Raw genomic sequence first — 16,690 nt, forward strand, 5'->3', positions numbered from 1 at the left:
TCTTACATAGCATACAGAATTTCGTTTATAAAAGGGTAACAACAACATTACTGCACTCATAATCACAAATGAGAAGGGCAATACTGGTAATACGTGGTACGAACTGGAAAAATCAGGAATAAATCAGAAAATTGAAATTAGCTACGATGATCCAGACTTGGTACAGGCACTTCTAAGTAATAATAATAATGATATAATAAAACTTTATTTTGAGAGGGTAACAGTTAGTTTACAACAACTTATCTTCCCCGAGGCCCCCAAGCAACACAAATGGAGTCAGAAATTATATACACATAAGTCTGTTTACAAATCACTTACTGCTTGATTTTAAGTTTAAAGCAATTCGTCTTTGAAATATTATATAATGTACTAGGTAATTCATACCATAAAATTGAACCGGAATATTCAAAAGATTTTCTGTGAAATTCAATTTTGGGTTTTGAGACTATAAACATTTAATTTTTTTTACTTCTGATTAAGTAAGTGTGAATTGTAGAAACATAGATGAACTTATCTATAAGATATTTTGGAGCAACACCTTTAACTATTTTATGCATAAGCAAATATTTATGATATCTAATCCTATGGTCAACATTCATAATACCAAGTTGTCTGAATAATGGGGCTGAGGGTGACATACGGTCAGCATCTAGTATCAATCTAGCTGAAATAAAATGATGGGTTTAACCAGGTTTTATGGGTAGCCAAACCTCCCGTTTCCTTAGTGACATTAGGGAGCAACCATTTGATTTCTATTAGGATTAGGATCAAATTTCGTGTCCTAGATTTTTTTTTCAGTATAATACTGACCTGACTTTTTATTTTTTTACAGCAGCCTGTCCTAGATTTTTTTTTTTCAAACCAGATTCTGATTTTATTACAACAACTTGCATCCTGCCTTTTTTTTTCCCAAATTGTCCATCATGGAATATTTTAACCGTACTACATCCCCCACCCCTCCCCTACCCCCAAAAGAAAATAAAAATCAAATAGTTTTTTTCCCTAAGTGGTGATAACAGTACCAGTGTAAGTTTGTGTTGGGTAAAAATTAAACACAGATCTACCACTAATTAGCACTCTGAAGTAACCTGAATGTTGCTTTGACAGACACACTACACAGAACATAATCAGCTGTCGAACAAGAATGTCTTTTGATCTGTTCTGATCAGCTTTGACTCTAGTGCACATTTATTGATTGCACAGTTCAATAGCTCATTAACTGCAAACAAAGAAATTTTATTCCTGTAGATTGAAAGGAGGTCTCCTTCCATTAGAGTTTCAACCCCCAAAGGAATAAGTTATCCTACATATTGTCTGACCTAAATATGAACAGAAAAATCTGTTTTAGAAAAAAATATAGTTCAATAACTAGATATAAAGGAATTTCACCAATACGTTTTAAAAATGGGGTGCCTCCCAGCTCTCAAGAAGAAGCTGCAAATGTATCCTACTTTTGTTTGACAACTACAAACAATGGAATTTCACCCATACAATTTGAAAGGTGGAGCTCTCTCAGCCCTCCAATGCATCCTAATTGTGTTTGATCCTTAAGAATAGGAAAATGTATGTTTTAGATAAGATACATATGTACAAATGTACATTAATCAAGAATAGTTCAATAATTGCAAACAATGGAATTACAAACATTTTAAAAGAGCTCTCTTAGCTCCTGAAGAACAAGCTATCTTACTTTTTGTTCGACATTATAAATGAACACAATAATATAATATTATAAAGAAAATTGATACATTAAAAAAGGACAGTTCAATAGCAACTAACAAAAGAATTTCACCGATACATTTTGAAAGGGGGTCCCCTCCCAAGCTCATAGAACAGTTATCCTATTTTTTGTTAGATCTTATGTAAAGAAAAAAAAATCTATGTTCTAATGAAAAGAGATGCATAACAGAGACTAAATTAAGTGTATAATATTAATCATCAATTGAAAATTAATTATAAAGCATTAATTAGGCTTCCTTACCAATGAACTAAGGTGTCCTACTTCTGGAGTTGAATTCTCACATAGGCCATTCAGTAAATCCCAAATCTAGGTCACATTATAATAACAAACTTCACAGTTGCACACTACATATATTTAGAATATAGTATGACCTAATTAAAGCCAAATCAATAATTGACTTTCATTTCATCACATTAGCCCACAAAACAGATTTTTGAGGACAACAAAGGAAAATCCACAAGATTGTCCCTACCTCAGTACAGGTGAATACAGTGTATTAGTTATGATCAGTACTCAATATGACCTTCACATTGATAGAATGTCACACTTCACTGAGATTTTCCTTCAGTTTAATCACCCACACAGAAAATATTAAATGTCTTTAGCAATGATGTATTAATAGTTAAAGCACAAAGGTCAAATGTCCCCACAATTTAAAAATAATATGTGTGTCAGTAAATAATTGTGTCATAATTACAAGTGTTGTGTAGTATACATTGTATTATTATTATTATCACATTTTTCTTGTTGAGGCTCTTATCTCCCAACACACACACACATAAAGGTCATTGGCCTAATAAATGGACAAGCAAAATTGATAGCTAGATATTTTTAGATTTTTTTCCCACCAAGAGACAAGGTCAATAATCAGAGGTCTAAGGGATATAAAAATAGGATAAAGCCCCATTACAACATAACTAAGCCTACTTAATGATGACTCAGTTTTTAAAACATCTGCTAATAAAATAGATTAAAGGGTTATAAACCTACAACAGCAATACAATGTATATTTAATAAAACTTAGTTTACTGTTTTTTTACAACTCACAGAAATTAATGAGATTTAAAGTATGACATATGTTCTATAATTTAAAAAATAGGTAGAAAAACTGTTTGTAGCATTAACATGAACAATGGACAGACAGTCTGCATGCCTTTAGCAAATATACACCAGTATGTTTCTATGCCAAAGTCAAGTAAAATTTTGCTGAGGCTAGTGGAATTGGAGTTAATTAAATTACTTATAAAAGAAAAATGTTAAAAACATAATGATGAAAAAGTTCTTGACACAGACCAGACAGTGAATTCTGAGAATTATGTGAAATCAAATTCTTTGAAGCAGACAAGGTCCATTTAATTCTTTTTAAAAGACCATTAACTGGAATAAATGATTAAGGATTGAATAATTAACTGTGGTCCTATGTCCTACAGTAAATATTTCATGCATTTCAAGATTTGATTGATCAAACAAATCCTTCTTAGTACCAATTAGAACCACTCATGAGGAGAATTTCTTCTTGAAAAGTTTGCTGGAATTGTAGTCATACGCAACTCAAAGTAGTTCTACCCACCAGGTGCCACTAAAAAATTTAGTTAGATATCACTAGAAATAAAAAAATAACTCTGTCAAGAATTTTGGCAAGAAGCAAGGAACTAAGAAAAAAAGCAATGGTAAAAATTTCAACCAAATAAACTCTAACTTTAGAATTGGATCAGTCAAATTTCTTTCTTTGGAGTATTAAGAAAGGCTGAGGAGTTCTGAATAGCTTTGTGCTAGTCCAACAGGCTTCAAGATTAAAGAAAAAATACCAGGCACTAGCACCACAAAACCTGAAAAATTACTATAAACGTATTGCTTTTCGCATTTGCAATTTATCACAGATTCTGTGAATGGAGCGTATTTGCAGTATCAATTTTCGCTGTTCCAAGAAAAATTAGAGTTAATGTAAAAAATCTATTCCATGGGGGTAACTTAAGTACATATTGGTCTACTTTTTGTGATTAGTAATATATGAAAAGGGTAGGAATTTAGTTGCAGTATATGTGATTCAGGTTAAAATTTACACATTATAGCCTATATATTTAGACATGGTAATTGATTTGACATCAATTGAATCATCATTAAAATCCATCAAAGTAAATAAAGATTAACATTTGACAAATAAGCAGGAAGGGATCCAATTATCTCGGACATGATAATGTCTTTAGATACAATGTGAAATGTTCTGATCAGCATCCTGCTGTGATAAGTAGACGCCGATTAACACCATGCATATATATATGAATGGGTTACATAAATGCATTACATATATATGAATGGGTGTCCCCACCCCTGCCCCCATCCCCCGTGGTATAGACATGCATTTTATTATATACTTCCAAGATCTTGAAACACGATATTACAAATGCAAAAATCTTCTATTTCATGCTTTTCGAAACATTTTTAGCATGTAAAAATACATATTTGTCATCTTTTAATGGCATTTTACATGAAAAGATGATCTGCTTTTAATAATGCTTCCTCAACCCTCTATAAATGACATTTATTGATATTTATAATGACATCTCATTGGCAATCATACCACATCCCCTATAAATTTCCACGCATTCGAATGGTACATGAAAACCCATTTCATGAAACCACAGAGTCATATGACGAGACTTACATACCCTATAGAAATAGAACAACGACCCATTTTGTTCGAATTGAACCTCCCTTGACCCTTAACCAGATAATTTGTTAACTATGTCAAAGCCTAATACCAAAACACCTAGCCATTCGATGTATGTGTTGGTATGAGGACTTAACAGTAACCTTTGTTGTTTGTTAAAATCTAAGTCACACTAAAACTCTTTCAGATTGTTAACGTGTAATTAAAAATTGGAATTTTCAATACTTATTACCCAAACATATTTGAAAGTCATAATTAAATGCTCTAAATATCCTCAAAGCATTGGGAAAACCTAATGGGAAAGCCTACAAAATGCATCATACTTATTGAAGATCTTTTGGTGACCTCTGAAAGTATTTACTATTTTGTATTTAGGTAATACCTAGGTGCATTTGTTACATGAAGTATATATGCACAAGGTAAATAATTCTTAAATATTGATCAAAGAACCATAACTCTTACTGATAATTTAATTAACTTCTATATATAATTGATACTCAAATGTGGATTTTTTTTAAAGGGCCATCAATCAATAACCTTAAAAATACAATTTTAATGCACAATGTACATAGAAAGATAAATTTTCAATGAAATAAAATCTGGGCTTGATGAAATCAGAACCTAAAATAAATAAAAATATCTAATTACAAAAATAGATAAAACAAATCTAATAGAAGTTTAAAATTAAAAAAAAATAACTACTTGGCAAGAATTGGCAAAATCCAATTGTAAATTAAAAAAAAGTTTATTTCAAAATTAAGCTGTCCATTACTTGACAGAAAACAAAAAAAAGTGATCAAGGGAACCAAAGTTATAGCAGTAATCAAAAGAATGTAATTCAGGGACAAAGACCAGACATGGAAAACAGACATACATAACAAAGAACATAAAGTAACTAAAGTCATACATACAAAGTAACAAAAGCAAATGAGCAACTCCGAATCCATTAAAAACTGGGAGCATGGACTAGGTGCACTGGTAGGGTAAACATCCTCTGCTTTTCTAGAAATACCTGCAGAGTTGTTCATAGAAACGCAGCACTATAGTCAATGTTAATTTAGAGACAAGAGACCACAGGAATATCAAATTCCATGGTTCCTTGTGTCCAGATATACATTACCTTGATAGTCCTGAGTTTATTGTGTATTCCCAAACAGCTTCACATTCATTGTGTTGCTCCAGTTCGTTTTGTTAGGATACCCAGCTTTATAGTACTGAGTTTATTGTGTATCCCCAAACAGCTTCACATTCATTGTGTTGCTCCAGTTCGTTTTGTTAGGATACCCAGCTTTATAGTACTGAGTTTATTGTGTATCCCCAAACAGCTTCACATTCATTGTGTTGCTCCAGTTTGTTTTGTTAGGATACCCAGCATATTTATATTCTTTTGTCAGGAATTTCATGCCTTTTAGAACAAAATGGTTTAATTAATGGGTACAGTACCTGAACTGATCCGTGCAACAAAAATTGCAATCAGCCATTGGTCACAGATAAGTTTTCCGTCAGTCATCGATCTGTCAAACCGATCCATTAAACCGGTGATTGCATCACGTGACCACAGAGCAGTCACTATATTTTACTGTTTTCATTGTTTTCTTTGTCAATTTTACACATATTTACATAATGTAATAGATTTAAACATCAATTTATACTTTTATTTTACATTTCTTTTATTTCAAACAGATCTTAAGTCATTTTACATAATAAAACTACAATCAAATTGGTCACTGGTCATTGGTAATCAATCCGTCAGCGATCAATCAGTGAACGGTCATCGATCTGTCAAATCGTTATGCAAATCAGTTCAAGGATTGTAAGACCCTGCTTTGTACTAGTCTGACACACTAAACCAGATTTTTATTGTCCTAGCTCACAGAAGTAACAACCAATAGAAAGGCATATTATCCCACTTGGACACATTTATTCTGACTCAATGGCAAGCAGTAGTTGCTCCATTTATTTATTAGTGCTTGCTTGAAATATACTGCATGCATCATACAAGTTTAAAAATTACATATTTCTAATAAAAAAATCCTTTGAAACTGTTTTCTTTCAATTTGAAATCAACACCATTTTCATAGCTCTCTGGGGACAGATGTTTTTAGGATTATATAATAGACATTGTGCCTTTTTGACAAGACTCGTCACGATTTCATGACAGACAATAAGGAAGCAGAAATAGGCTAAGGCGGAAATAAATATGCAATAAAAAAGAATTGTGCCATTAAAACCTATATTTAAATATGCTGAAATCAGATCAAAAATGGAAGAAATTCCCCCCTGAAAAGGCTAAATAGGAAACCATGTGTGTTTTCTACTATTATACTCACCCTTTATTCAGCAAAAATAGTATACCCAAGTTTTTTTTAAGTCATTTGTCAATCAACACTGTTAAACATGTTAAAGTCTGAATAAAAATAGTAAAATAAAAAAAATTCCTACCTTCCTACAATATTTTTAAGGTTTAATAGGAAATACAAATAATTTTTTGCCTAAGGTCTTCAGTTTTTCTTAGTTCTAATGGTACAGGTTGCATGACATGTAAAAAACTTCATGACTTTTGTTCTAATCACTGCCTGTTTCTTACAAAGACCACGACCCAGTTTCTTTAAAGAATCAACAACTAAGCTTTTTCTAAAATCCTGTCTAAACTCAAACTTTGAGCTATCAGAACAGGTATTTCAAATCTAAAATAAGAAGAAAACTCAAGGATATGAAGAAATTGTCACTTGTGAGATTTTTTAAGAAACTAGCATGTGCCAAAAACTTTTCCAGCTACAAAATCTACATCACATGTACTAGCCTAAATCATCAATTCTAATCAATTATTGGTGATCAAACTTCCATTGAATTTCTGCTAGCTCAAATGAATTTTAACTAGACTTGCATGGGCATAGGGATAGAGGTTTTGTAGTACCAGTCCACATCAAATTCAGACACTGCCCATGAAAAACCCATGGATCAGATGAAACTTTTTCGGCCTACATATGCTATATTTTTATGTGACAATAGTCCTTTCTGTATTTAGATCTGTACTTATGATAAAACCACACATTAACCTCCCACTCAGATCAACCAAATCAAGAATGATAACTCTTACAAAGTGCTAATTTCATGTACAAACTATATAAATTTTATCTCAAATGCGCAACCCTCAAATGAAAAACCAAGACTGTTTAAGTGATCTATAATGGTTTCTGAACAAGAAATAAAACTGAGCTCAGTGGGTTTTTGACATGCATGAATCACCTTCTGTCTGATTTTTATAGACTGCTACTTAAAACCAAAGACCATGGAATTCAGGAGAGGCCTACTTAGATTTACAGTACCCAAAGATTCAAATAATTGAGTTATTTCTCTCAAATCTTTAATACTGAGCAAAATGATCCGTGTTTGAAATAAGTGGTAGACCGATAGACACTGTCCATCAAAAGTCATGCAGGTCTACACTTAATTCCAATAATTTTGAATACATCCAACAGAAAAGGGGTTGGTTCACTTTTCAAGATATTCGGCCCAACTATTTCTTGAAAATTCAAAATTCCCCCAGCAGTAATATTTTTTGCTTATAATTAACTTTGAATGTCGTCTTTCAACAAAATGATATTGTAGAAGAAGTTCCCTGTCACTTCAGTGAAAAAAATAGCCATGTCTTATCCATGGTATGATCGTTTGGTGTGTTTTTTCCCCCATTTCCCTACTTCAAACGAAAATATGTAGTATCACCGCAGCTGTCGAATATCTTTGTATTTTAATGATAAAATCGTCGCTTATATATCTACGTCCACCTTCAATATCTAAGAGTTCGAGAAATGCGCTCTATTAAAATTTTTATGTTGTTTAACCTTTGAGAAGCGTGTTTTGTTTACGCAAATCGGAACATTCCATTCGGACCATGTTTTCGTTGTTTACTTTGCCATGGAAACCGAAGCCACATCATTGTGCCACATTACGAACTTTACAATGTTGATGATCATGATTTCATCAAAACCGCTTACAGTTCATGTACAGAAACATAATATGTAATCATAATTAGAAATGTAAGTATGCCATCTGTCCATAAACATCAGTTACCCTTATTCATTCTGTTAAGTAGTAAACCGAATGGTGAAATATGTTTGGAAGGGGCAGCATACGACCACATCAATTATAAAGTCAAACATCGAAACTGTATAAATTTACTATGCATTTAGTATGTTTTAATTCATATACAATGAAAAATAAATGTACGTTAAGATATATGACTGCAAGTTGTTGGCAGTGGCAGCAAAATTCAAGAGTGAGAAAAAACACATTTTACTGTCGGATCTCGAATTTTCTTCCCGGGTTTATTTAAATATTTTAACACTTCCGTACAAACTTCCTCATATGCAAATGTATAACAAGCACAAGCTAGTGTAAATACTTGATACATTACTACATATCATATGTTATTCTACACACTCAAATCAAAGGTAAGTAGTTGACTAATGATAACACCCTAAACAGTTTATATTTCCAAAATCTGTATACCATTATAGTACAGGACTTTGAAATGCTTTTTCCTTGGGTATCTAAAATTTTAATCCTTGGGCAAAGTACAATGTACAGCAGTTTTGCTACATAGTTTTTTTTGTTTTGTTTTTTGTTTGTTAGCTATAGTGCACATACCACTTATTTTCTACTGGGTGGGGGGGGGGGGCATTGGATTTTCATGTGGGAAAAATGATTTCTTCAAATAATTAGGGCCCAACTTTTTTTTTCTCTGAAATAACCTCTTTTGGAAAATTAATGGTCCATGTAGCTACAATTTTTCATGTAAATGTGAAGTGCAGTTGACACATTTTTATTTTCATTATGATGAAAAGCCCTGTAAATTTGTCAAAAGTATCAATTGTGACAGCACTAAATGGAAAATAAAAAGTTAAGCCATTTTTTTACAGCATTATACTCTGGAGTGACATTTAAAAAAAAACTAGCTCAAGACATGCTCCAAAGAGCTTCTGGGATAATATTTTGATAAGTGTTAGTGGATTTACTGATTTTATATCAAGTTACATTATATTTTAAACCGGTAAGTGGACACATAATACAAGTATTCATTTTGTATGTTGAAAATTGGAGCTTCATTTATGTCACAAGCGTTTCTGACTGTCAAGTAACAGTATGACCAGCAATGGTCACAATACCCCTCCCACAATTTTCTTTTCCAGTATTCAGATTATTTATAACAATCTTATGTTGTAGGTCAATACCTTATAAGAATATGTGAAGACAAATCATTTGGAAAGAAGGTCGGCCAATTGGGTTGCAATTGAGGAGAGTCACATCACATTTCCTCAAATGAATGAAGAACAACTTCGAAGTTTAACCCTTTATAATAAAGAATTGGTAGTTCATTTGCACTGAAGATAATTCGATTGTTTGATATTTAATAACGTCTAACATTAACCCTGCTCATAAATGACATGAAATTGTTTTAATAAATTTTAGAAAATTTTCACTACTATAAAGCTTCTCTGAAAGTAATTAATAATGAAGTACTTTAAGGACAACATATTAAAATAGATGAGTCATCATTGCGCTGGTTTAGAAGTAAGAAATGTTGATGTTGTTAAAAATTGATTGGTTTCCATGGAAACATGAAATAAACATTAGTTTTTGTTGTGATTTTTGTTCATTTTGCATTATATACCATTCTACTACAAAGTCTCATACAAAGTTGTAAGGAAAGTCAATACCAAAGATGAATAAAATGGCCAAATATGGCATTTTAATGAAAAAATTGTGATTTTCCTATGATAAATTCAATCAATTGCCATGGAAATGCAGAACTGATATTCAGACATTTAAATATTTTTATATATATATTTCATCAATACCTATCCATCTGTAAAGCTTTTGTCAAAAACTGAGCATGGGCCAAATTTGGTACTTTGTGAACAAACCCCTTTCATAAAAAATTGCTGCAGGTCTGTGATGAAATAAATCTAGTTACATGTATTTTTGTCAAATTTTGAGTTCAGGAAGAGTTTTCAAAATAACTCAGTATTAGATATTTTTGTGAAACAAGACACAACCTTGAAACAGCTGTGAGAGTCTATTTCTCATTCCCACTTACTTGATAGGCCTCTCTATACATAGGATAGCCTGGAGTGGTGGCAGCTAGGCCATATCTATGGCCCTGCGTCGGGTCAGTCGGGTAAGGATAGCCTGGTCTTGTAGAAGGACTCTGTGGCCGGGTCCTTTTAAATGGAGAATTCGTATCATGAGGATTGCCAGACGGTGCCCTACAAATATATAAAATAATATAATTAACAATTTTACCCTATTTCAAATACAGTACATGTTCACTCAATGCACTTCTTAGTATTATAATAATACTATTTTTTTTTTTTTTTTTTTGGGGGGGGGGTTGATTTTCAGGCTGCTACATACAACATATTTCAAAAACTGACACCATGAGGTTTCAAACTTAATATATTAGCTGTTCATGTTATCTTCATAATCAATCTTTCAAAACTTCGAAGAGCTTTGAAAATGATCACATGGTCTATTTAATTTTTTTTTTTCAAAATCATAAATCTCCAGAAAACTGATGTATTGCAGGATTGCTCATTATGTAGTATTTCTAACCTAGTCTCATACTGTAAATGTACACTACTAATTTTTGTTTGTTTCGTTTGTTTGTTGGGGTTTAACGTCCGAGCAGCAATATTTCAGCTATATTCAGACGATACTAATTTTTGTGGTTGCTTGCTTTCACAGATTCTGTCGAGAGAACATTTACATGGGTATCAATTTTCACGGATTCTGTCAAGAGAACATTTACATGGGTATCAATTTTCATGGTTCCCCCCCCCCCAAAAAATACGCATTATATAGTGTTAAAATTCAAATCAGCGTGTACAATTTTTCAGTTTTCTGTTCACCATGAAAAAAAAAAAACGAAAATGAGTATGCTTACACTATTAAAATCAGTACCATAAAATTTCAGATTATTTGAAAAATAACCAGCTGCACTAAAGTATATGAAGACACTTAAGACTCTAAATTAATGATCAGCAATGATGAAAAACACAAGAGCTTCATGTTAGCAATATATGGTATTCATTCTATCCAAATTCAATTAGATTTGTACATGTACTCAAAGCAGATTTGAGATAACTAACAAAACAAATTATGAAGACAATTCAGTTTCTATGGCTAATAAATTACAAATTTTCAAATTTAAACTTGTCAAAGCGATTCAGGAGAACACCCTTGTAGTAAATTTGATCAAAATTTGTTGAGAAATGAAGGCCATTGAGTGCTTACAAGGTGTGATGGACTGATTTCATTCTGTTTCAAATGTAAACTTGATAGGCTTTGTTGAAATTGAATATGATACAAACATATCACTGATTTCAAGAGTTATGTCCCTTATCCTTAGGTCTACCACCTTAAATAACCTATCAATACCAACAAGTCAATACTTCAATTAAGAGAGTTTCAGAATAAATTTGTTTCTCACACATCTCCTGTTAATAATAAAGATGAAACTTTGCTTTATATCTGATATACATGTATTTGGACATACATGTAAGTAACTTGTACATGTATGTGTCATAGGAGACCTGTAGACTACTTTAACACATTATCAACTTGGCCAAACAGATCAATATGTCAAAAGCTGATCCAGTAGTCCTACTTTAACTTGAACCAAATTTGAAAAATCTACCATTTTATGATGTTTTACATTCATCCTACTTGGGAAAAAAAATTGGGAATAAAATATTGAAATATTAATAACAAATGGGGAAATTCATAATAGAATTATATTTGATCATACAGCTAGTTTCATTAGTCCCTAAACTGACACCTGTCCGAACAAAATATGAGAAGTGGGGGGAAAGTGCATTTTGGAGTTTAAATAGAAAATTTCCACCTTATTTGGCAAGCCCTGACAAGACATGGTCATATGTGTCTTTCGGTATTGGAAAACAGCCCATAAAAAAACCAAGTTATCCAACAGATTCAATTCAAGCAAGGAATTACAGTTTGTGTCCATCCAAAAGAAAAAAGTTCAGTAATTTCTATAGTTTATCCTGTATCTATGTAAATATTCAATGCTGTTTTGTATTTAAAAAAAACATTAAGGAGCCTATTTTGGGGTAATTTGGGAACTTCTTCCACTGGAAAAATCAAAACAAAAGCCTTAGTTTTAAGACAAGAAATTCCTCACATTTGGTTACATATCTGACTCTTTAAAGGGGTGGTATAAAAAATTTATGTTAGCTTTTAAAATGACAAATACCTATTTGTCATGACTATGCTGGAATCCAAGAGAGACAATACTGACATGACAAATCAATGTATCACAGTAAATTGGCTTTTAGAAACAGCTCATTTACAGCAAATGTACTTTTATTTTACAAATTAAAATCAATTTAACACAAGTCGGAGTTTCCATTTATTGATTAATATCACTTCAAATCTGAAGGGAAAGAAAGTAACAACAAAGACCTGTTGAAATGTCACTACTAATGAGAAGCTTTACAGCTATTAACTAGATATTGTATTTACGGCTCTAGCATATACATGTAAGGAACATTTTTACACCAGGAAAAATGCATTTGAAAAAATTCTTCAAAGAAAAGACAATGTACATGTATACAATATAAAGTGTTATTAAAACTGTCAACTACCATGTGTTGGCAGCATGGACAACCTCCATCCATGTGCCCAACATGGATGGATTGGAATCTGTCCAAGAATTAAGACAAAAAATTTCCATCATTGCCTACAGAACCACTTGTAACGTCAAAATTGCTGTTATCCATAGTGTGATTACTCCGAATTACATGTACAACATGTACATTGAACAACATATGTCCACATTCAAAGTCATGTAAACTTGAAAATTTTCGAGATTCACTTAACATGAATAATCCAGTCGTTATATTATGTTCCCTATGATCAGTTCATTAACTCGATAGTAGAAGTGAAACAAATACGGAGAGGGACTAGATTCTTCAGGTTATTTCAGTGTTAGAAGTTTAATTTTTGGTCAAAACAGACCCATCATGATTTTATGTAGACCGCACTGTAGATTTCAAAGAAAATTGAGCCAATTTCAACATAAACCTGCTTGATTTTACATACACTTGGTCTGTAGGTCTACTGCTAATTTCTTTCACTGGGTTAAGATTCACTAAGTTAAACAATTTTATGGGTTTGAAATTCACTGTCAGACATCCTAACATCATAAACAAATTAAGCAAGATAATTTTCAATTAGAAGTTAATTTTTTTTATAACAATACATTCAGCATAAGTTGCAATCAATATCATTAAACTTGTAAAAATACAGTAAGACCATTGTGTTGTTGCATAAAGTGAGTTTCACAGATTGAAAGCAGACATCATACCTCACGATGAATGGAACCAATCAAAGATCAAATAGATATACATGTACCTCCCAACTGAGTGAATTCCTGGCATTGGTTCCAAGGGTTATTTAATATACTTCAAGAAACAATGCAACTGTCCTACAGAGTTTTTCAGGTTGTAGAACATAGTGAGAACCCATAAAGGTAATTGTGCTCTCTCACATATTACTATAAGTATAAGTACAGTACAGAAAGAGACATACCATGACTGATCACTGACATAGTGGTACACTAGCCAATACAATTATTATACCTTAAGATTTCCTACAAATTCTTTTTGGAAGTTGTTGGGCATTACCTACTATTTAAAATTTCAAATAAATTGGGAACATTCTACTTGGATAACAAAAAATGTGGGTTACCATTTCCAGAGCGAGGTACTACCATGTCAGTGATCAATCACTGCATGTCTCTTCCTGTACTGTACATGTTCCTTTGATAGTAGATAAAGACTTTAACAACATGTACATGTACAGTACATTGAGCATGTATATTGTATAACATCATGAATAGAACTCAAGCATTTTAACTTTTCAAAAGGTGTTTGAAATCAACCTGTTATACTCTAGACAAACATGCACCAGTGTGTCAAAAGGAGTTTTTTTTATTGATAATTGACGTGATTCATCATTGTATATGTACAAATGTATGTATCAGAAAATTATAATATCAGACATCATTCAACTGGATAATGCCTTTAGTCAAACGATCTTAAAAACCTCCGACTGATAAATTTCTGAAGACAGAGTTAATTACATTGTACCATTTGGCCTATGTTTGAAAATGGTACACATTGATCAAATCTTCTCGACAGACCCGCAAAACCTTCACAGTTCACTATAAATCACTCTGCTAGCTTATAGGCTCTACTATACATGATGTAAATTCTCAAAGAATGTGCACTACTCATTACAAATTTGTGTGGCTGTTTCAGTGGTACAATACAAATCTGCATCAAGAGGTATGATTTAGTACAATGGCATTTGACCAAGATCTACATGCTTTTAAAATACCATTTGTGCAAGAGATTGACACTGAATCTGAGACTGCTTCAAATACAAAATCTTGTAATTTTTTTTTCAATTTTTAAAACATAAATTTGCCAATATAAATACATGTACAGAAATTGATTTTTTTTGGTTTTTTGTTTCTTTCTGTACACATTTAACAGTATTCGACAACGAAATTGACATTGATGTCAGAGACTACCTCAAGTATAAAATCTTCCTAAATTTTTTTTTTTAAACTTTCATAACGTTGCCAATTCAAATACATGTAAAGAAGCTCATATTGTTTTGCTATGTCTATTTTCTTTCATTTGACCTTCATTTCACAATCAAGAACAATGGACGACCTTTCTTTTAATACCATGCTCAACACAAATGACAGTTTAAGCTGTTCAAGTGTTAATACCAGTAAGTAATAATAGCAGGAATTTCAAGAAGTCATCCATAGCACATCAAATTCTGTAAACAACTTCTATAATGTCATGGTAACCATTAGACCCAAAACAGTGCATTTTTATAAAATTCAACAATACAATTAACAGGACTTAATTGTAGAATGTCAATACTTTTAACCAAAATACATATATCATACCATTATATCAAGATTTCTCTTCTCTTTCTTGCAAATCTGACGTATGAGGCTTCTCAAAACTCTCCAAAATATTGCTACCTCAATTTCCAGTATAAAATATTCATATAAACATGTAAATATTTATATTCTATTGATTTCAAAAACTGAACCTGAACTTTCTCATATTCTTATTTTGCATCATCTTACTCAGACATAGGAAAGACATGCCGAAAGTTGAAGAAGAAAAAAATATCTACTTGTTTTTTGTTTTTTTTCATTATTACAAAATAATTAACTCTCTACTAATTACAAATCATACCCCCAGTCAACTGCAGGTATTCAATAATATCATATTCAGGTGCAATGTATACCAGTTAACAAGTTACCTCCCTTAGATATTCACAAGGTTATCTCCCCTTTCAAAGCTCAATACACAACATCGATCATACCTGTAACGTCCCCATAAATAATTATACACAGTTTGCATGGATGGTGGCGCTGCTGTAGCCCAACTCTGCTGAGGCTGCCCAAAATTGGTTGATGTTCTGTACATTTCGTTGCAAAGAAACCAATTTCTTGATGGCCCTTAAGCTTGTCATATATCACAGTAAAGAGATTACAAATAACAGAAAATCATACCAAAATCATCATACAATGTTACAAACTTAACAAGGAAACAACAAAATAAAACTAAATTGTGAAAAGCAAAAAAGACACAATTCAAGGATCGTAAAGGCACGTGTGGTTAACATAGTTTGTTCGAAGTTTCTATGACATAATATAGAAGAAAATTTAATTACGCTCGCAGCACTTCCTGGATGCTTACTTCAATACCAGTACTCTGGTGACTTTTTCCTACAATGTTCACATCAATAAAGTTTAAATCCATGTTCCAATTTGAATTAATTGGTATCACTAACTATAGCATGTCGTAAGAGGTCGCTTTTCTTAATGAAATAAAATTCAACAGAGTTTATTTTAGGAATTCTCAAATTCAGTCAACGTTAATATGAAGAAATTTGACATTTCAGAAATTGTAACGACGTAATAAAATTTACATTCATGATGGGTAAGTTTGAAAGCAGACTGTGAGAGTCCAGACACTATAAATTACAAGACATTTACAGGATTTCACAAAGAAATAAAGAAAAAAACAGAATAAAAAAATTAAAGTCTTTCTGATCAAATCAGCAACATATCTCATTTCATCATGTCTCTAATCTCTTAGAATCTTGTCATTTCTATTTTCTTCTCCTACAATATTTATCCAACATTACTACTTAGCAAATAA

At 32.0% G+C, this 16,690-nt stretch overlaps 1 protein-coding gene across 1 annotated transcript in view; it reads right to left on the bottom strand.

Moving 5' to 3' along the window:
* The window catches only part of LOC148607161 (uncharacterized), a 68,469-nt gene that overhangs the window by 33,435 nt on the left and 18,344 nt on the right, over positions 1-16,690 (bottom strand). The window contains exon 2 of the mRNA XM_088543474.1: positions 10,513-10,681. Coding sequence (XP_088399600.1) covers positions 10,513-10,681 — 169 coding nt within the window. The remainder of the gene's footprint in view (positions 1-10,512; positions 10,682-16,690) is intronic.

Source organism: Perna viridis, chromosome 9 (assembly GCF_037379345.1).
Source record: "Perna viridis isolate PV_CMFRI_1.1 ecotype Kerala chromosome 9, ASM3737934v1, whole genome shotgun sequence".
NCBI classification, from domain to species: Eukaryota; Metazoa; Mollusca; class Bivalvia; order Mytilida; family Mytilidae; genus Perna; species Perna viridis.